The sequence below is a fragment of the Cervus canadensis genome, chromosome 25 (assembly GCF_019320065.1).
Source record: "Cervus canadensis isolate Bull #8, Minnesota chromosome 25, ASM1932006v1, whole genome shotgun sequence".
NCBI classification, from domain to species: Eukaryota; Metazoa; Chordata; class Mammalia; order Artiodactyla; family Cervidae; genus Cervus; species Cervus canadensis.
Genome location: NC_057410.1, coordinates 6,774,464 through 6,795,644, shown reverse-complemented (window position 1 = coordinate 6,795,644; position 21,181 = coordinate 6,774,464). Strand labels below are relative to the sequence as shown.

At 45.9% G+C, this 21,181-nt stretch overlaps 1 protein-coding gene across 1 annotated transcript in view; it reads left to right on the top strand.

The window, feature by feature from the left end:
- Window positions 1-21,181, top strand: part of PPM1H (protein phosphatase, Mg2+/Mn2+ dependent 1H) — a 290,096-nt gene that overhangs the window by 130,938 nt on the left and 137,977 nt on the right. Inside the window, exons 3-4 of the mRNA XM_043447515.1 lie at window positions 334-678; window positions 11,037-11,149. Of these exons, the coding sequence (XP_043303450.1) occupies window positions 334-678; window positions 11,037-11,149 (458 nt within the window). The remainder of the gene's footprint in view (window positions 1-333; window positions 679-11,036; window positions 11,150-21,181) is intronic.

Here is a 21,181-nt window from a genome sequence, read left to right as displayed (position 1 = left end):
GCAGAGTCTTAGCCGCGGGACCATCAGGGAAGCCCTTACACATCAAATTAAAGTCGCTGTCACACCAGCTGAGTGGGTGAGGCCTGGAGCTCTTGCCCTTGGTGGACAGGCGGGGACCACGTTATCTCCTGTGGGGGGCGGGGGGAGCGGGGATAAGGCGCAGCAGTGATGCCCCTGGGTACACACCCCCGAGTGTCTGCCCTGTTTGGCCCGCCCCCCGCCCTCCTTTGCAGACCGACCACCGGTGGGTGCGCTGAGCCCCGAGGGGCCGCCCTCAGCCTGGGGCAGTGGCCGCCGCGGTTCTCACGCCTCCTTGTCGCCCTCTCCCCGCAGGAATCGGAGGGCGTTTCCTGCCACTACTGGTCGCTGTTTGACGGCCACGCGGGGTCGGGGGCGGCCGTGGTGGCGTCCCGCCTGCTGCAGCAGCACGTCGCGGAGCAGCTGCAGGACATCGTGGAGATCCTGAAGAACTCAGCCGTGCTGCCGCCCGCCTGCCTGGGCGACGAGCCGGACCACGCGGCCCCCAGCAGCCGGACTCTGACCCGCGCGGCCTCGCTCCGCGGAGGGGTGGGCGCCCCGGGCTCCCCCAGCACGCCGCCCACGCGCTTCTTCACCGAGAAGAAGATCCCGCACGAGTGCCTGGTGATCGGGGCCCTGGAAAGTGCATTCAAGGAGATGGTGGGTATGCCCCCGGACTCCGGGGCAGCAGGGGCCGGGGCGGTCACTTAAACCATATCCTTGTTTCTTTCCAGCCCCCTGGAAGGGCACGTCTCTGACCTGCCCATTCCTCTGCATGCTCCCCCTCCGACTTCTCCCTGGCACAGCGGGGCTTCCATTCTCTAAAGAGTTCTGGCATCCTGTGCTGTTGAAAATGTAAAAGAGGATGAAAGAGGGATTGTGCTGAGGTGATAGGCTTATTAAATGAATACCTTATTGCTCCTCTCTGCCACTCATGATTACCAGCTGGTACCGTGGCACTTAATGGACCAAGGAGGCCATCTGTATGACACCTGTGTGTGAGTTCCAGGTGTCTGGGGAAACAGCGCTTTGAGCAAAGTGCTCAGAAGTACCTTTCCTGTTACAGATCCAGTCTGAGAAGGTGATTGGCAGTGTGGTTCCCATTGCTTAAAGCAAGGAGGGGCCCATATCTAAGAATTGTTTGTTTTCCATGGGAATGGATTGATTTGTTGGTACATTTAAATTGGAACGTGTGTGATCAAGAGATTCCGCCTCCTTCCTGAGAACAGTGTCCCCCTCGGTCTTCTGCCCTGTGACCAGGCACATAGGTGGTCTCTTCTGCCCCACCCTTTTCCCTCTTGAGCTCACTATATGCGGTCGCACTTATTTGAGTTCCAAAGATTTTCTCTCCTGAGCAACATCCTGCATGCAGATTCAGTAAGAGATATGTAAAGATGTTATAAGGACTGGAGTAGGGTGAGTGGGCAATAACAATGTCCTTAAAACCTGGAGATTAAAAAGTAACCACAATGGATGTCCCTGGTGGTCTAGTGGTTAAGATTTCGCCTTCCAATGCAGGGAGTGTGGGTTCCATCCCTGGTCAGGGAGCTGAGATCCCACATGCTGCGCTGCCAAAAAGATAAAAACACAAAAACAACTCCCAAAATCAAAACATAAAAACAAAAAGCCAATATTGTAACAAATTTAATAAAGACTTTAAAAATGATCCACATCAAAAAAAAACCTTTAAAAGAAACAAAAGTAATGACAGTGGACTTCCCTGGTGTTCCAGTGGTTAAGACTCTGCGGTTTCACTGCAGAAGGCATGAGTTCGGTCCCTGGTCAGGGAAAAACCACAGGCCATGTAGTGTGGCCAAAAGAAAAAAAAAAGTAATGACAAGCTCTTAAAGCAAGACCTACTGAACTGAATATACACTGTACGCATTCCAGGAGCTCAGAATGCTAGGTTGAGTGCTAATGAGAAGAGAAAAGTAAATAATATTAAACAGCATCATCTCATCTGATTTGTTTACAAAGCAAAACTAGTTCCTATAGTCATGTGTCTCGTTTGCACACTCTCTTCTCTTTAACTCATTTCTTCTTTGGTCCCAGTATTTCTCTCCTTGTGGCATTGAGTAGCAGGTAACTTACACCTCCATCTTGGGAGTATTTGGTAGCCTTCAAGTCCAAGAAAAACACCAGGAGCCTGGAAAAGATTATTTAGGAAAAAAAGAATTAAGGTTGTAAAATTGACTCCCTACTCAGGCTTGGTATAAAATCTCCCTCTATCAGGGAAGCTCTGATGTGATAGCTGTTTCTAAATGCGATTGCTCAAAAGGCTAAATATTTAGTTGAGGTAAAGATCTGGCGATGGACTGTGCCCATATGGAAGGAAAATTCCTCTTATATATGAAAAACAGAAACAACTTTGGGGTTTTTGTTTCCTTCGCTGTAGCTGGTGCTATGGGGTATCTTTCACTTGGAATTGCTGTATTCTCAACTTTGTCCACTAGAGGCCGCTGTCACCTTGAGTCAGGCCTCCACACTGATCCCAGACTGTTTCTTCCCCTTAATGGCTCAGGGCTCCTAGCAACTACTGTTGAGAGCCTCGTTCCAAAAAATACTCAGAGCCTCATCCTGGGTCTTTTTGTTTGTTTTTAATTTTTTAAAACTTTTCACTAACTAATTCATGAGCAGAAATTTTTCTTGCACATTTAACTGCCATCAAAAAGATCATTTCACTTTTCTGTGTAGTTTATTCAATCCATAAATATTTGTTGAAAGCTACTTATAAGCCAGGTCTCACTGGGAAAAGAGGATTGGAGAAATGAGGCAAAGGTGAGTGTTAAACAGATAAAATGTAAATGGGAAGGGCCTTGAGAGGAAAAATGCAGGGTGAGTAGGAATCTGATAAAGGGATGAAGGAAGGGTTTCCTGGAGAAGTCCTACTGGGGGAGTTGGGGCTGGAAAAGAATGGCCAGAGAACCGGGGGCTGGGAGAGTGTTCTGGGCAGAGGAAAGCCTTTGTGTGAAGAGCCACATCAGAGAAACCACCCAGATGGGCTGAAAGCAGCAAGCTGACATCCACCACAATTGTTGTTGTTCAGTCACTAAATCATGTCCGACTTTTTGCAAACCTGTGGACTGACTGCAGCACACCAGGCTTCCCTGTCCTACACTGTCTCGCAGAGTTTGCCCAACCTCATGTCCACTGAGTCAGTGATGCCATCCAACCATCTCATCCTCTGTCAGCCCCTTCTCCTCCTGCCTTCAGTCTTTCCCAACATCAGGGTCTTTTCCAATGAGTTGGCTCTTCGCATCAGATGGCCAAAGTGTTGGAGCTTCAACTTCAGCATCAGTCTTTCCAATGAATATTCAGCATTGATTTCCTTTAGGATTGACTGGTTTGACCTCCTTGTTGTCCAACGGACTCTCAACAGCACCACAGTTGAGAAGCATCAATTCTTTGGCACTCAGCCTTCTTTATGGTCCAACTCTCATATCCATACATGACTATTGGAAAAACCATAACCTTTACCAGATGGAACTTTGTTGGCAAAGTGATGTCTCTGCTTTTTAATACGCTGTCTAGGTTTTTCATAGCTTTTCTTCCAAGGAGCAAGCATGTTTTCATTTCATGGCTGCAGTTCACCATCTGCAGTGATTTTGGAGCCCAAGAAAATAAAGTCTGTCTCTGTAGTTAGATGACAGATTTCAAGAGTAGGGATGCTGTTAGGTGACTTGGAGAGGCCGTCTGTAACCAGCCTGTGGATGACTCACTGCACCATAGAATGACTCTGGGGCTTTATGCCGTATCTGCTCATTTCTGATCCACCCTACCTTGCAGCTTCCTCTCACACTTAGGTTTTCCCTGGGTTGTCTCTGTAGCCCCCAGCGTGCCAGAGGCCCCCCTGGGCTTTGCTCCGTGTGCTTCCTTATTGAGTGAGAACACTCATTAGTCCTTGCTTCTCCTGGTTCTTGGCAGGGTGGCCGACGTCCCAGCTCGGCCGGGGACTGAGCCAGCAGATGCCTCTTGGCCCAGAATAGTTATTAGTACTGTACGCTTTGACTCTCCAAAGTGCCCCTGTCTGGATGATGTTTTATGTTTACCCTAATTATAGAGAGGTGCTCTAGTTTTCCCATTGCTTCATTGGGGACTAGAGGAAAAATCTACCCCGGTGTTATAGAAATGTGCCTGGCTTAACCATTAAGTAGCCTGGGTTGAGCTGCAGCACTCACAACACAGAAGTCACATAAGTGTATCCTCACTTGAATGTCCTGGAAGGCTGCTGCCAACTCATAAAAAGTATTTTTCCTCTCCTCCTTCCCTCAATATTAGGTTTTTGAGAGAGAGGGTGTTTGAAGGTGAGATTTGCGTTTTAATCATGTGTAGGGCACTACTTTGTTGACCCGCTCTTGGTGGTTTCTCCTTGGGCCTTTTCAGGGAGGAGCAGGTTTGGAATTGCCTAGCCATTCTTAATTTTTTTTTCCCCCTTCCGACAGCCAGCTAGGTTTCTAGCTTTCCTGTTGCTAGGTGTTCTTTAGGTTTTACAGGTTTTGTGCCATTCTGATCCTCTGTAACAGGAAACTCACTGTTGAATAAGATTCAGTCACTTCAGCTCTGTGACTCTCTTGCTTCCTCTTGTACTTTTAATCCCCCCCAGACTCCCCATGCCCAGCACCGAAGCTTCAAATTTGCTGTTCTGCTGACATCTTTGCAGCCACCCCTCTTGAGATTCAGAATGTGACTTATCTTGAAAGGCAAAGCTTGCCTTCCAGACAGTTCAGGGAAGTAGAATCCGAAGTCTGTCTTTTCTCCTTCTCTCTCCCCACCTCCCACCGGTTCCCTTCTCAATTACTGATATTTATTTAGCTTATATTTTATAACCAGCATTCTTCTAGACACCATGGGCATCTAGAAGTAAAAGATTTGATTTTATATCTGGGGGCATTTGTAGTCACATTAGATGAACATTGAGATATACAGCGTTTCATTTGTTTTAACACTCTGTGACATCAGGTGAAAAGTTGACATCTGTCTGAAGGAGAGAATCAGTTAAAAAGTTTCAGAAACACCAGGCCAGAATATATAGTATTCCTCTCCAGGAAAAAGCGGGTGCTTGTCAGAAAATGTAAACTAACAGAAGTTGGTGGGGGATGCTGTGGACAAGGGGAGATGTTCAGCAAAGTTGTTCAGTCGCTCAGTCGTGTCTGACTCTTTGTGACCCCATGGACTGCAGCCCTCCAGGGCTCCCAGTCCATCACTGTTTCCTGGAGTTTGCTCAAACTCATGTCCATTGAGTCAATGATGCCATCCAACCATCTCAAGGGGAGATGATAAGTTTCATCAAATACCATAAGCTTCTTTGAAGGTTCCCTTTCCTCTTTGATTCTGGGGTTGCCTAGCACAGTTCATGGCTTGTGAGAAGGTGACCTCTGACTACAGGCCTCTGATCCATGCTGGCAGAGGTGGGTTTCCCCTGCACCCCTCTCCCCATTGTATCTCATCTTGGATCTCTCTTCAGAGTGAGAAGGCTGGTCCTCCTATGTCCACCGTGGAAAATGAACCCTCCCTTCCTGAAGGACCAGAATCTTAGGGACTTCTTGACTGGCTTCATTTCTGCTTTCCAGCACCCTTTTATAACAATGCCTACTTCCCCAGCTAAGTTTTGTCACTTACTATGTAGGTTGATCCAGGATGACAGGTATGAAGAAGATAAGTGTCTTCTAAGTCTTGATGTCAGTGTCCTCCTTTCTTCCACACCCTCCAGAAACAGGGGAGTCAGCATTTCAGACTCATGCAAGGAGTCATTTCCATTGTTGGTACGGTTGCCGGAGACCTCCTAGGAACCTGAAGCAAGGCAGTAATAATGACCTTTTTACCTACAGGAATTGAATTCTGAACACAAGGAGGAGGATCTCGAAATTCTGTCCTATTTCATTTTCAGTGAGGCTATAGATTCCTTACCACAGTGCAGAATTTTTTGGAGGTTTGATTGTTACTCAGGGAGAAAAAAATGGCAATATTTTACCTTGTAAAACTGCCATACATCTTTCTAAAATATGGAGTAAATGGTTGGAAATACCACTCAGCTTGGCTTTGTTCATAAAAAGAACATATGGTGAAAAAGGAGGACAAATGCAAAGTTTATTTATAGTTTATAAATCCTAGTGGTTTTGAGAATTAGAATATTCATGGTAAGTGGACTTCTAGTGGGTTTTGTGTGTGTGTGGAGGTGCTACTGGTAAAGAACCCGTCTGCCATTGCAGGAGAAATAAGAGACGCAGGTTCGATCCGTGGGTCAGGAAGATCCCCTGGAGGAGGGCATGGCAACTCACTCCATTTTTCTTTCTTTTTTTTTTTTTTTCATTTATTTTTATTAGTTGGAGGCTAATTACTTTACAATATTGTAGTGGTTTTTGTCATACATTGACGTGAATCAGCCATGGATTTACATGTATTCCCCATCCCGATCCCCCCTCCCCCCTCCCTCTCCACCCGATTCCTCTGGGTCTTCCCAGTGCACCAGGCCCGAGAACTTGTCTCATGCATCCATTATTCTTGCCTGGAGAATCCCATGGACAGAGAAGCCTGGCGGGCTAAGGTCCATAGCGTCTCAAAGAGTCAGACCTGACTGAAGCGACAGCCTGTGTGTGTTTATAACAGGAGTTCCTCTAAGGAATGAGCATGTGATTCCACAAACAGCCAGCAGGTGGCAATATTAGGCAGTGATGTTTTTCTCCTTCCCCGGTGCCTAACAGATTGGCTTGTCCTCAGAATAAACCGAAATCAGACCCAGATACTGAAACCATGCAGAATCTTATTATTTGTGACTGACACTATTAACACTGCTCAGAACCATGCTTTAGCCCAGTTAGGGGGAGCTGCCAGGTCCTATTGAAACTCCCCAACGCGCTCCCTTCTGGTGTTTGATATTGCTTTCCTTTTGCAATCTCAAATTGGTAGGAAACAAAGGATGATCCTGGGGTTGCATTATCTCTGGGACTTTCAAACCAAATTACAACGATCCCGAGCAATGTCTTTTCTTTCTTGCAATTCTTTCCTGCTGAGTTAGTCTCCTTTCACACACATCTCATTTTTTCCCTTCATTGGTCTCCTTCTTCCTTGCAACAAAAAGGAGCAAAACACAATCCCAAGTCTTAAAAATTGAATCCATTCTTTGATTGAGAGATAAACCTTACTTAAATGTAACATTCAGACAGCCACAAAACAGGGTAAATCAGTTCTGCTAAGTAGAAAGTGGTCTTGAGAGGGACTCCTGATTGAGCAGATAAATCAGTTATCTTATTAATTGAATCTTCTGAGTCACTTAAGTTGATCCTTTTAGATCATACTTGAAGAAGAATGATAGTATGTGCTTGTTTTGCTGGTAATTTATCCTAGATTTATGCCTGGAGGTTCATGACAGCTAAAATGGGGAAGCTGTTCCATATCGGTCTTTGTTTAGCAAAAAGCAGTGGGCAGTTTTTCCATGATTTCCTTGATCTTTTGAGAAAAATACCCAAAGTTCTTGAGGGATACATTTTTGTGTGTTTTTTCTCCCACCTAGAGTGTGAGAAGCTTAAGCTGACTGGAAAAGTTGAGAGTTTAAAGAAATTAGGTAGTTAATTGAACAGTAAATACATCTTTATTGACTTCATTTATCATGTTTGATCTGGTAGTAAAAGAACCACCCAGCCGGTCCTTTAATGTTCCTTTCAGTACTAAGATTTTGTGATACATCTTTTTAAAGAGTAGTAGGTGGTTCAGGGAAAAAATAAATGTTCTATTTTGGCTTCTAGGGAGGGGAGGGGGAAGCAATTATTTTTAGAATGTGTTCTAGTTACACCCAGTTTTAGAGGAAATAAAAAAGCATATTTTCATGTCAGTGAATCCTTCAGGGGGGATGAAGCCTGTGGAAATATATTTTTCCAATCCTTGTCACTGTGATCCCAGAGAGTACAAATGTAATTAAAGTGTGTGCCTGTGTGTCTGAGCAGACGCGCATATGTATATTACCACGCGACGCCGGGAAGTGATGAAAGCATATGAGCAGCCTAGCAAAGTTTCTTGCATAAGAAATGGCTAGACTGTGGTCCACTGCTTAGGAAGCGCTGCCAGATTTAGCATTCCTTATGCCAAGAGAACTACAAAGGGAAGACAGTGGAAACTTAGGCAAAGTTGAAAGAAATGATGAAATCAATTTGAAAAAAATATTGACTCACGTTATTAATGTAATAGCAAAGGTTTCACTGGGCAAGCTGTCTGGAATGTTTCCCTAAAAATTAAGGGCAAATGTAGCAGATAATCTTAGTGTCGAACACTGTCTTGATTTTTTTTCAAAGGATGAAATAATTCTATAATCAGAGTTTCTTGTGATGCCAACCATGATACGAAATGCACCTCTGATGCAGAATAAACTTGTTTATCTGAATCCCGGAGGAATTGTTTGCTGTGGGTGTCTCTTTCACGTGGACGCTGTGTATCTTCTGGATGGGGGCAGTGATTTAGTTTCTCAAGCATCGATCACACTCCAGTCCACCTACGAAAATTGTCTTTCATTCAGACTTTAGGTGTCCAAACAGATAGTGATCCTGGGTGTGAAAGGATGGTTTCTATAACTAGAGCAGTTGTTCCCAATGTATTAAAAATAGTTGTGTTGGGTGTGGACTTTACATATCAGCTTCTAGATTAATTTGATGAAATATGTATCTTATCATTGTATCAACTTTATATAATTTATTTAAGTGTGAATAAATTGAATAAGCCTGCTCACAAGCTGTGTTGTGAGTAGGGTTGTTGGTTCTGTTTTGATGCGTTCTGTAGAGGTTCAAACTTCTGACATCAGAATGTTTTCTTTCTCCCCTTTGACTTTCTTACGACTGTCTTTCCCTGCTAACCTCCGTGTCCCTCCTCCCTACCACCCTCACTCCAGCTTCCCACCACTCCTGCTTGGGCTCTGATAGCCATTTGTTCCTTCTTGTCAATTGACTACATTTCATTGGACACCTGGGTTCCTGCTTAGTTATTTTCTCAGTGAGCATTTATTCACATTGTAAGCTTTTCATTTATGAATTGTGGAATACATGTCTCATGTTCAGGCAGAGGTAAAAATTTGGAAGCTCAGGCATTTTATAATGGATTTCTTTTTTTGCCCATTTAACAGATATCTTATTAAATTACCTTCTACTTGGCCCGATATGGGTGTTGAGGGTCTCACAATGAGGGAGAAATGTTTCTGCTTTCTGTCGTGGGGTCTAGGCTGTGGGGAACATCCAGATGGTCTGCTAAGCCCCTCACCCACTCCATCTAATTTAATCCTCATGTCAGCCCTTTAAGCTCACTTATACGGAGTTTGTAAATAAGTTCTAAAAATCCAGTATGGTCTTTGGAGGTGGTTTGCATGCTCAACCCATCCGCGGCTCTTGATGCTAACATTCCCTCAGTCCCTAAGTTTTCTTCACTTGCTTGTAATACACTCATCCTTACCCCTCCATGGTTGCTCAGCCTTCCCCCCGCCCTCCCCTCAACCCTTTCCTTAGTTCATCCCTGGGATGTTAGGTTCTCCCAGGGCCTCTCTTTGTACTTTTTCCTCTCCTTACATTTTGACCAATACTCTGTCCTCAATCTGTTTTCAGAGCTCAGGCTCTTCCCCTCTTTCTGGTTTCCCGCTGGTGATTTATCTAACTGTTATTACCACCTCTGGCCTCTGGAGCAGAGCAGTTGCTGATAAATGCTGGATTACTGAATTATCTCCCCCTTTCCATCAGGAGGCTGGCGGCAGCAGCTGAGTTCTAATGCTGTGGGTTTCTGGGAATCACAAAAGGACTCTGACCCTCGGCCAGCCAACAGCACCCTCAGAATCAGCCATTTTCCTGCTCTTCTGTACCCATCCTCCTCCCCCCTCCCTTGCCCTGACAGTAGGTGACAGTGGGGACTTTGGGCATTATTTTAGCTAGTGTCCAGTTTATTTTCCTAATTCAACTCACATTTTTTTCTGAAGTCACGGAACCCTCGCTTCTGTCACTGACATGGAATTTCACCAAGCCATCTGTCTCGAGGATGATGCCTGTCTGTCGAGAGAAGTGTGGTTCTATTTTTATTTCTCTTGGGGAGACCTCTTTAAGTGGCAGGTAATAAATACTAGGCTTTAGAGGAGGAGAACCTGATTAGAATCCAAACTCCAGCCGGGTAAATGCTGGCAGGTTCTCTGCATCTGAACAGTGAGGTTAATAATAATGGCTGTGAGGATGGGATGTGATTCTATCTGTGAAGCAGAGAAAGTGCTCATTGAATGTTGCCGGTAACTGTTCGTGTGTGTCCCTCGTCAGTGGCCTTGGGAAGAGGAAGTCAGATGGGAGTGCAGAAGCTTCTCCCTTTGATCAGTAAGATGGGGGTGGACTCCTATTGGAGTTGAGTTGAGGACACAGTCCTTCAAGTCACCTCTTTTGTCTGGCTGTGAAGGAAATTATTTCTTGGAGACTTTGGGCTTGAAAGTATCGATCCGATCCAAGCACTCTGCGTTATTAGCCTCTCTATTTTCCACATGGCAGCTCAAGCTGTCCATACAAAAACTAAATTTTCCATAAGCCACGATATTTATTGAATACAGTTGGTTTGATTCTTCTCATTTTTGTCTGATTGTATCTGTTTGCCTTCCCTTCTTTCCTGTCTCTGGTCTGCGGATGGCCTGGTAGGCGACAGTCTGATGCCACTGCCCTCTCCAGAAATGCTCCTCAGGTGGAGCCAATATGCTCCTCAGAAAAGCCAATACCAAGGATTTTCCTCTCCCTTCCTTGAAGCACCTTCAGGCTCGGGGCTGCCGTCAGGGAGCCAGGCTGAGAAAGCCTCTGTTCCATACAATCCCACCCGTACAGTTCCCATATGAGCCACCAGGCTCTTCATCCAGGGGATTCTCCAGGCAAGAATCCTGGAGTGGGTAGCCACTCCCTTCTCCGGGAGATCTTCCCGACCCGGGGATAGAACCCACGTCTCCTGCATGGCAGGCAGATGCTTAACCCTCTGAGCCACCAGGGAAGCCCTGCCCAGTCCAGCACTGACTCGGTTTTCTTCTCCAGGACCTCCAAATTGAACGAGAGAGGAGTTTGTACAATATATCTGGCGGCTGCACCGCCCTCATCGTGGTCTGCCTTCTGGGGAAGCTGTACGTGGCCAACGCTGGGGACAGCAGGTAAGCAGATGAGCCTCTGGGTCGTTCTAAAGGTGAATGCCTTCCTTGAGTTTTTTTATCTTTTAAAAAAATGAAATTATTAGAAATAAAGCAATTCTGTTTGGGATTCGATATTGAGAAAGATAAGCCTTCTATATCTGGGTATATGTTTATATACATATATGTGTGTGTGTGTGTGTATGCTTGTGATTAACCTAAACTGGTAATATCCAAATGTTTTTTGACTTTAGAACCCGATCGTCAATGAAAGCTTAGCAAAGGCATCAATGTGTGACAATGACGAGGAAGAAGGAGAGGGATTTGCATGAAGTGGTGTTTGGAGGGGACCCAGGGGGACTTCCCAGCTGGTTTCTCTTTGGCTCAGTGACTTTGCCCTGTCCCTTCCCAGAAGCCCAGGAGTTCCTCCTTTTATGCGCGTGCCCCTACAGGCTGCCTTTCCCTCTCCTCTGGGTTCAGCTGAGAGGAATTTGGGCCAACAGGAGATGATTTAACCCTTACTCGCTCCAGTCTTACCAGCAATAAGGAAGACTTGTCTTTTTGTGCAGTATTACTAATTTTTTCTTTTTGGCTGTGCTGGGCGTCCGCTGGGGCTTTTCTCTAGTTGCGCCGAGTTAGGGCTCCGCTCTCGTGGCAGCGCAGGCTTCTCACCGCGGCGGCCCCTCCTGTTAGAGCTCGGCTCCAGGCCCCGGGGCCTCGGTCGCTGCGGCTCGTGGGCTCAGAAGCTGTGCTCCGCGGCTCTGGAGCGCAGGCTCAGTAGTTGTGGCACACAGGCTTAGTTGCTCCGAGGCATGCGGAATCTTCCCAGATGGAGGATCAAGCTCCCGTCTCCTGCACTGGCCGGCGGATTCTTGATCACCGAGCCACCAGGGAAGCCCTGGACTTGTGTTCTAATCATCTTTTTAAAAAACATTTGTATTTATTAATTTGGCTATCCCAGGTCTTCGTTGCGGCACGCAAGCTCTTCGTTGCAGCATGCGGGATCTTAGTCCCCTGAACAGGGAACCTTATCTGGACTCCCTGCATTGGAAACGCAAAGTCTTAGCCACTGGACCACCAGGGGAGTCCCCTAATCTTCTTTTAAATAACTGACATGTGCTCACTTTAGGTTCAGTAACATTAGTTATTTAGTCTATACTAAATTATAGACCTTGTGAAAAGCCTTCTAATATGTATCACACACTCCCGCCCCCTTAAGTAACAAAATATGTTGGCTTTCTAGTGGGACTTTTTGCTAAAGGCTGACTCTTGATTCTGAAAGCAGTCAAGGGCCTGGACTATAATCATGATTCCTGACAGGAGGGGTGATTCCCTACTCGGGCTGTGGTCTGAGGACGCTGTCTTTCCTCCAGCCCCTTCCTCTGGGCCACTTGCCTCTTCTCAGCATTGCTGCTTGGTCTCTCTCCTTGAGATCAGTCTCCACCCCTTGCCTTCCCTGTCTCCATCAGGTTGTGGGGAAGACAGCCTCCTTCAGGCAATCAAGGAATTCCAGGAGATTACAGGAACCCCAGGAATTACAAAGCAGGAGAGCCTGAGGGAGTCTCCAATCACCTTAGTTAAACATCTTCACCCAGTCTTCCCACTGAGGATTCTGAAGACCAAAGGAGAGTGACCTGCCGAGACAGCAGTTTTGGGCATTTGAACACTGATGTTTTTTGAAGATCTGTTTATGTTTAAGGCTTATGTGAATTTCTTTTCTGCCTTGTAAGATTTCTCAGTTTCAATGTAAAATTTTTCCAGGTAAATGGAAGTGAATATAAGATGCCATGTTTATCTCATGGCTTCTCTTCCCTAGTGGTCCGAGGAGGAGATAGACTTCAACTCACGTGGATCAACGGACTGAAGGAGTGAAAGGGGCCCGGCTAGGAGCATTGCAACTCAGGAAGGCGTTGACCCTGCTGGACCTGCAGGGTCCAGGGAAGAAATGCTACAGCCGAGCTGGGAGGGGGGCCACTGATGAAGGCCCTGGGCAGGGGCTGCAGGAAGGAGTGGGAGGAAGCGCCTGACTTTCTCCTTCTTCCCATCCCCGTTTCTCCTGCCAGGGCCTCCCATTGGATGAGCCCAGCTGGAAGCCACGTGGCAAGGAGCCCAGGGAACTCGGGTCAGAGAGGTTGGTCAGCCAGGGCACAGACATGGGCGGGGACCACAGCTCCAGGGTGGGGGCGAGTGGAAAATCACCAGTGCGTCTCCTGCTCTTCTTTGCCTTCCCCAGGGCTGGAGTGTCTTAAAAATAGGAATCCCCATCTCTGGGGCCTTTTAAGATGCACATGGAGGAGCTGGCACTGAGCCCTCATTCTGTTCTGGGTCTTGAGCTTGTTGGAGAGAGACGCGCAGATCGGGGAACGATTTCTTTCTGTTCCGAGTAAAACTGGATCGATGATTCAGCTTTTGCACTCGTATTCACCTTTTTGTAGTCTGGATTTAGTTCCGTGTTTTTAGAAATGAATTTGCCTTCCTGGCCCTTCCAGCGACGCAGGTGGTGGTGACTGAGTGCTCTGTTCCCACCCCCTCTTCCCAGGGAAGCATCTTTCATCAGCAGACCCCAGACTCGGAAGGTAACCCAGCTTCCATGCCCAGAATATCTTTATGTTGGATTATGCTTTTCAGAGAAGCGGGGCCTCCCCAACACCCTGTTCTCACTGTTGAATGTGTTCCCTTTGAAGCTCTGAAGGCCTTGATGGAGCCCCGCCCTGTGCTCCCCACCCTACCCCACCTCCCGACCAGCCAGAGCTTCAGCCCTGCTTCCCAGAACCTCAGTCCTCTGACCAGGACCAGCCAGTCCCACCTCTTCACCTGGACTTTTGCCCCCCACTTTTAACTGCCAGTTTTTAGACCCAGATCTTGATTTCCTCATCTCTGAAAGTGGTGCTGTTGGACTAAGTATTAATTTCTAATAATTCTGACATTCTCAAGATTGCACAGTGAGGAGGGACACTTTTGGAAAGCAAAACCCTAAAAGTTGTTTTGGTTGTTTTGTCTCTCCTGGAGTCCGTTTTTGAAACTTTCAAATAACTGTTTCTAAGTGTCCATCAAAGTATGGTGTTTTACAGGTTATTCCCAATAATTTGAAAAGTGTCACAGGTACTTTTATCCTTATTAAAGCTATAAAGCACTGACCCCCAAACACACAAATTATCTTATGAGAAAATAGCATCTCTAAAACCTAGTCAGCTTAATTACGTTTGTAGTATTCTGGCCCCAGTATCCAGATATGAATTTGGAGTTCTATGACTGATGGCTGGTTGGGTTTGCTGTTCACTTACTGGCCATAGGTCATGTAGAAGCCTAAGAGCAATATGAGTTGGTATTTGTGTATTTTCAGCTCTAGTATAAACAATAGATATTTGATATCATCTTATGTAGGATCATTGCCTAGTTTATTCACTAATAACACAGGTGTTTGAGTTCACAGGTATATTCAGTTATTTCCCAGAAACAGCAACCAAGTGAATTTTTATCAGACCTGCGTGAATGTAGGTCCATTACGGCTTATGGGCAAGGAGTCATGAATCCAAGAGCTCAACTTAAACAAATGATCAGGCCAAGAGAGAATTCTGACAACAGAGCCCTGATTAGTTGCTGAGTTTTCTTCTCTACTGCCAGATATTGGGCAGTTTGCTGTTAAGTCTTGGCGGTTTTGAGAGTGAAGCGAATCTTTGTCTTAGGTTCACTACCCCACAATTATTTACATTCGGGAAAAGAGAAGCTTTGCGCTGGCTTGATTTGGAAACCACTGGTGGTCCTGTATGCTTGCTCAGTTGCCCAGTCGTGTCTGACTCTTTGTGACCCCGTGGATGGTGGCCCGCCAGGCTCCTCTGTCTGTGGAATGTTCTAGGCAAGAATATTGGAGTGGGTTGCCATTTCTTCCTCCAAGGGATCTTCCTGACTCAGGGATCAGACCCGAGTCTGCTGTGTCTCCTGCGTTGGCAGGTGGAATCTGTACCATGAGGCCACCAGTACTGGTGGTCAGTAACTGTTCTTCAAGCCGCTTTGTGAGCTGTGCATCACCCGACTTACTGTCAGGCCCAAAGTGTGCTTGAGGGTTGTATTCAGGAGCAGCTGATGTTTTGTGTGGCTTTACTGGTTTCTGAGTCAGTGTCCACCCTCTGTGTGGGATGGTCCACAGTGATGCCAGGTGATAACCGCCTGGAACAGCCTTGCCCTTCCCTCCACATCCAAGGTAACCCGACACCAGAGGCTCATGGGATGACTACTTGATGCACGCCAGGCGATTTATTTTTCCTGGTTGAAAGCAGCCAACTCCACACTTAGGGAATCATAAGGGACTAGGAAAGAAGCAGCTGGTGGGCGGATTTTTCACTTCCAGTAAAACTGAACTTGGGGGAATGCAAATGTCATGCAAAGCAATATGCAAACTATCACCTATTGTGTTTGAGTCACCCGCTCCTTAGGGCTGCAAGTGATTCTTCAGTTTAGATGTTTGACTCCGTTTTGGAAGATAATTTTTTTTTATTTCTAGAGCACTGAGGCACCAAGGAGACAAAATTATTACCCTTACTTCAAACAGTGTCTAATGGTTTGGCAGCTGAGACTCGGTGAACTCACTCAGAGTATAGAAGACGGTTTAACATTTGTGAAATTCCTGATTCCACTCTGGCCAGATTTAAGTAACAGCAGCAATAAGATAGTTAATAACTGCTAGGCACATGTTTTTTGTGGGGTTTCTTTTTTTTATTTGGACTTTGCTGGATCTTTGTTGTTCAGCACGGGCTTTCTCTGGTTGCAGCGAGCGGGGGCTGCTCTTCATTGCAGTGTGCGGTCTTCCCATCACTGTGGCTTCTCATGTTGCGGCGCGTGGGCCCTAGCGCACTCAAGTGTCAGGAGTTGTGGCTCACTGGCTTCATGCCTCAGCAGCAGGTGGGATCATCCAGGACCAGGGATTGAACCTGCGTCTCCTGCAATGACAGGTGAATTCTTATCCATTGCACCACCAGGGAAGTCCCTAGGCATAAGTTAAATACTCTTAAGAGAGAATCATATTTAGTTCTGTCAGCAATTTAGTGAAAAGTAGGCATTGTGAATATCAGATAAATATACTGAAGCACATTGAGGTGAAGGGAATCCACCCAAGGTCCCACAGCTGCTAAGGAGCCGGACGACCATCACACCCATCTCTTGAAATCAGAACACCGAGTTTTCAGTGTTCTGTACCCAGGAATGTCCAATCCATGCTAAGACTCACATGGTGTTCTTGTTTTTCATATTTTAACATCTCTAAAATCAGTTGTTCCTTACACATTTTTTCTTTTCTATTGCATGTAAACTCACGACGTACCTTATGATCAGTGGCATCTTTAATTTCACCTAAAATGGTTTATACCATTTAGTTGAGTGGATGTTTGCGTTTAGAAGCTATTTTAAATGCATGGACATAATGAAGCATGTAAGCTTTGGGTGGTCCAATTTATTCATTTATGATCTGGGGAATGCCCCTTCCTCAGACGGAGGACTGTCATTCCCTTCCAAAGGGCCCAGGGTTCTCCAAGAGTATGTTCAATTGTGTGTTTTCATTTTGATGGTAATCAGAGTAACATCAGCATTTTCCAGATCTTCTGGATGCTTGCCTTATAAATGCTAACTGCTGTGAATTCGGACCTCCATTTTATCATGCTTATAATTCCTCTGTCAGTCAAGGGGATGGCAGAGCTTTTCAAGATGAGCGACAGGCTCCGAGGAATGCCGGGTCATTTTTTTGAAGATTCTCCTAGGAAAGGGCTGCAGAGGTTGAACGTGTCCGTGGAGGAGCTCTGTATAACAAGCAGTCACAGATTATCCTTGAAACAAAGCCTGTTGTCCCTCCAGGATGGTTTTCTTTCATTTCTCTCTCCCTCATTTTTAATTTTCCAGGATTACCCTTCTGTAAATTAAAGTTTCCCATATGCATTCAGAGGTGAATTCCTCTGGCAAATATGAATTTTCTTGAGGATGGGAACTAGATATTAAACAAGACTTATATTTCTAGATTCAAAACCAATTACACATCTCAGACTTCTCCCCTTTACTGGTGATAAGATAATGAAACTATGTAACTGCTTCCAACCCAGGGGGATGCAAAGAACTGTTCATTCCTTTTTATGTTTGTGGGTATCAGTGGCCAGTTGCAGAACCTTCCCAAATTGCTTATTGCTAACAAGTGGTTCATCCATCCACACCTGCCAGAGAGCTGATTCTTTGATAGTAGCCTTCCTCTGAGTTCAAAATAAATTTGATCTTCTTCCATCGACCTGCGTGAAGCTCACCACAGCTCTCATTTTCTTTGACAAATGTCCGAAAAGTAGAATAGAGAGAAAACATAGTTTACCCCATTCTCTACTATGAAAGTTGTTTAGATCTTTTTCTGCATGCCTCTCCCTATCTTCTTAGTATATATTTGCATCATCCCTTAGCTATACCTACAACCTAGAAAGAAAATATTACTATTAGACGGTCACAAATACACGCAAAGACGTGGAGACCACGCGATGGCTGGAAACAGGCTTTACTTTTCCTATCAAGCCGCTTGCTGTCCACACAGAGGGCACTGACGATGCCCCTCTCTCTCTGGATTTCCTCCTTTTTTCCTCCCCTTGGATTTTTTTTTCTGACCCTCTCCTTGGTACCTTTTGCCCCAAATCAGTGGTTCTCAAAGCATGATCCCCAAACCAGAAGCAGTAGCAACTGTCAACTTATGAGAAAAGCCGATTCTAGGGCTCTACCCCTGACCTACTAAATCAGAAGCCCAGGGGGTGGGGCTCTGCTCTCTGTTGGAACATCCTTCCAGGCAGTTCTGCTGTATCGAAGGACCACTGCTTTTAAGTCAACCGCTGGGCATTCAGATGCCCAGGGAGGAGCCAGCATGTTCTCAGGGATAAAAACAGTAGCTTTCCCGGCCTGAGGCTGAAGCATCAGACTCTGAGTGCCGTTCAGCACCCAGCAGCCTCGCTGCAGCCACACAGCACAGGAGAGGAGCATCTCTGGCGATGTTTCCCCTGATGCCCTCTGACGTGGCTCCCTGAGGTGCGGGGTCCCCTGCATCTCTGTCAGCTGCCTGTGGATTCCTTCTTGCCAGCCTGCCATCCTGAAACATAGGTCCATTTCTTCAAAAAGTGGGAGGTAGGTGAGGATTTCTTGCATGATCTAGCTCCTCATCTCAGCGCCAGTCCCACCCTGCATACACCGAAGTAGGACTCCCGTATCTGAAATGGATCAGACGCGGGTCCTGTGTGGACTTTTGGTCTCTTGTTGTTGGGCCCCTGGGAGGGTGTAGTTCTAGCTGTGGTTCCCCATCCCAAGCAAGGACGCCGTTAACAGCTTCTCAGTGCTCCTAGCCCATCGAGGGGCTGGGCTTGGGAGTCTCATGGAGGATTTGCCCTTAGAGATGTTGGCATGAGATGATTGTGATCAAGATAGTGGCCTTGTCTATCTCTGGCTGCTGAGATAGGAAGCAGTGGGATAGTGACAGGAAGGAACTTTCCAGTGGAGAACCCTGAGCCTTGCATCTTTGGCCACTCTAGCCTACACCAAAGTTTTCAGTACCTAATCATCTACTTTGCTGATGCTGTGAAACCAAGTAAGATAAACTTGTTCATTTGTTGTCCAACTCTTTGCAACCCCTTGGACTGCAGTACACCAGGCTCCAGTCTATCTCCCTGAGTTTGCTCAAAATCATGTCCATTGAGTCAGTGATGCTATTAACCATCTCCTCCTCTGTCGCCCCCTTCTCCTTTTTCCTTCTGTCTTTCCCAACATCAGGGTCTTTTCCAGTGAGTCAGCTCTTTGCATCAGGTGGCCAAAGTATTGGAGCTTCAGCTTTAGCATCAGTCTTTTCAATGAATATTCAGGGTAGATCTCCTTTAGGATTGGCTGGTTTGATCTCCTTGCTGTCTAAGGGACTCTCAAGAGTCTTCTTCAGCACCACAGTTTGAAAGCATCAATTCTTTGGCGCTCAGCCTTCTTTATGGTCCAATTCTCACATCCGTACATGACTACAGAAAACCATCGCTTTGACTATACAGACCTTTGTGAGCAAAATGATGTCTCTCCTTTTTAATACACTGTCTAGGTTGAATTGGCAAGATTCAGAAAGACCTTTAGTGCCTGGGAAGGTGGGCTAAACCTAACCAGGTGAAGCTTAAGCTTACCACGGTCCAGGTAAAGTGTGACATGTATGGGGGGGAGGGAACTAGCAGAATCAGGAAGGAAGCTTTTCAATGGTTTTAGTTTATCATGGTTTTTAAAAAAAACAAAAAAGTACACTCATACCTATGGCTGATTCATGTTGATGTATGGTAGAGACCAATACAATATAATTATCCTCCAAGAAAAAAAAGAAAAAATGGCAGTCCAGTGGTTAATACTGTGTGCTTCCAATGCAGAGGGTGTAAGTTTGTTCCCTGGTCAGAGAACTGTGATCCCATACGCTACTAGGACTGCAAAAATAAGTATTTAAGTGGACAGTAAATTCAGACTGGTCAGTAGTGTGATATAGGCACCAGAACCTAATGTAATCCTAGACCACAGCATTCAAAATGTAAGGCAAACAATAGCTAATGTTTGGGGTTGGCTTACTTTGTCCTAAGCACTGTTTCTAGTTTTAGGGCTTTATGTGAATAACTCAGCTCATCCTCACACCAACTCTTTTGGAAAACTACTATGATTTGTCTCCTTTTACACATGAAGTTCCTCTCTATGTGACACAGTTCAACCGGGGTATGAGTGAACAGGAGCCCTCCAAAGAGAAACCCAAGTGGTGAAGGCGTTTGGAACCATGTTTGAAGGATGAGAAAAACAAAGAAATTAACACAGTGTTATAAATCAACTATAGTTCAGTAAAATTAAAACAAAAAACTCAAATGATCTAGAGTTTTCTTAGCCACATGAAAAGATAACGTGTGTTGCTATGAAAGAGATCTTTAGATATTTGTCAAATATGGGAGAGTAGTGAGGCTCGCTCTTCATGAGTCTGGGACAGAGGTGACCCAGGAGGACAGGTTGGTGGGTAAGGATGGAGACTCAGACTGCCTAGGTTGAACCTTGGCTCCTCTACTTTTAGTTATATCTGACCTTGGTCCAAGCTCGTGTTTTCCGTGCCTCAGCTTGAGAAGTGAAAGTGATGTTGCTCAGTCATGTCCGACTCTGCAATCCCATGGGCTGTAGCCCACCACGCTCCGCCATCCATGGGATTTTCCAGGCAAGAGTACTGGAGTGGGTTGCCACTTCCTTCTCCAGAGGATCTTCCTGACCCAGGGATTGAACCCAGGTCTCCCGCATTGTAGGCAGACACTTTACCGTCTGAGCCACCAGGGAAATCTTGAAAAGTGTTTAAAAAAAAAAAGTAAAAGCATTAATTGTTCAGTCACGTCTGACTCTTTGCAACCCCATGGACAATAATATAGCCCACCAGGCTCCTATGTCTATGGGATTCTCCGGGCAAGAATACTGGAATGGGTAGCCTTTCCCTTCTCCAGGGGATCTTCCTGACCCAGGGATCGAACCTGGGTCTCCTTCGTTGCAGTCTGAGCCAGAAGATGATGAAAGTATCCATTTCCCAGGTGAGGAAATGAGCAAATGAGTGGGAAGCTTTTAGCACAGGATGAGGGCCATGGGAACTGCTCATTAATAGTGAACTGCTATTTTTAAAAAAAATATTTGTTTTTATTTACTTATTTGGCTGTGTTGGGTCTTAGTTTTGATGTGTGGGCTTCTCTCTAGTTGTGGCACGTGGGCTTAATTGCCCCATTGCGTATGGGATTTTAGTGCCCTGACCAGAGGTCAAACCCACATCCCCTGCATTACAAGGCAGATTCTTAATCACTGGACCACCAATGAAGTCCTGTGAACTGCTATTGTCAGTTCAATATGAGCTGACAATATGCTCAATATGAGCTCAGTGGGTGAGAACTGTCCAGAGATACAATGAGCTGCCACAGAAAACAGGAGGTTCTCTCTTAAGGAACTTATTTGAGCATCATGGTATAACTACCTAGTGAGAATGTTGGACCAAGTGATTTGATTTTTCACTGTCTCCATTAAGCA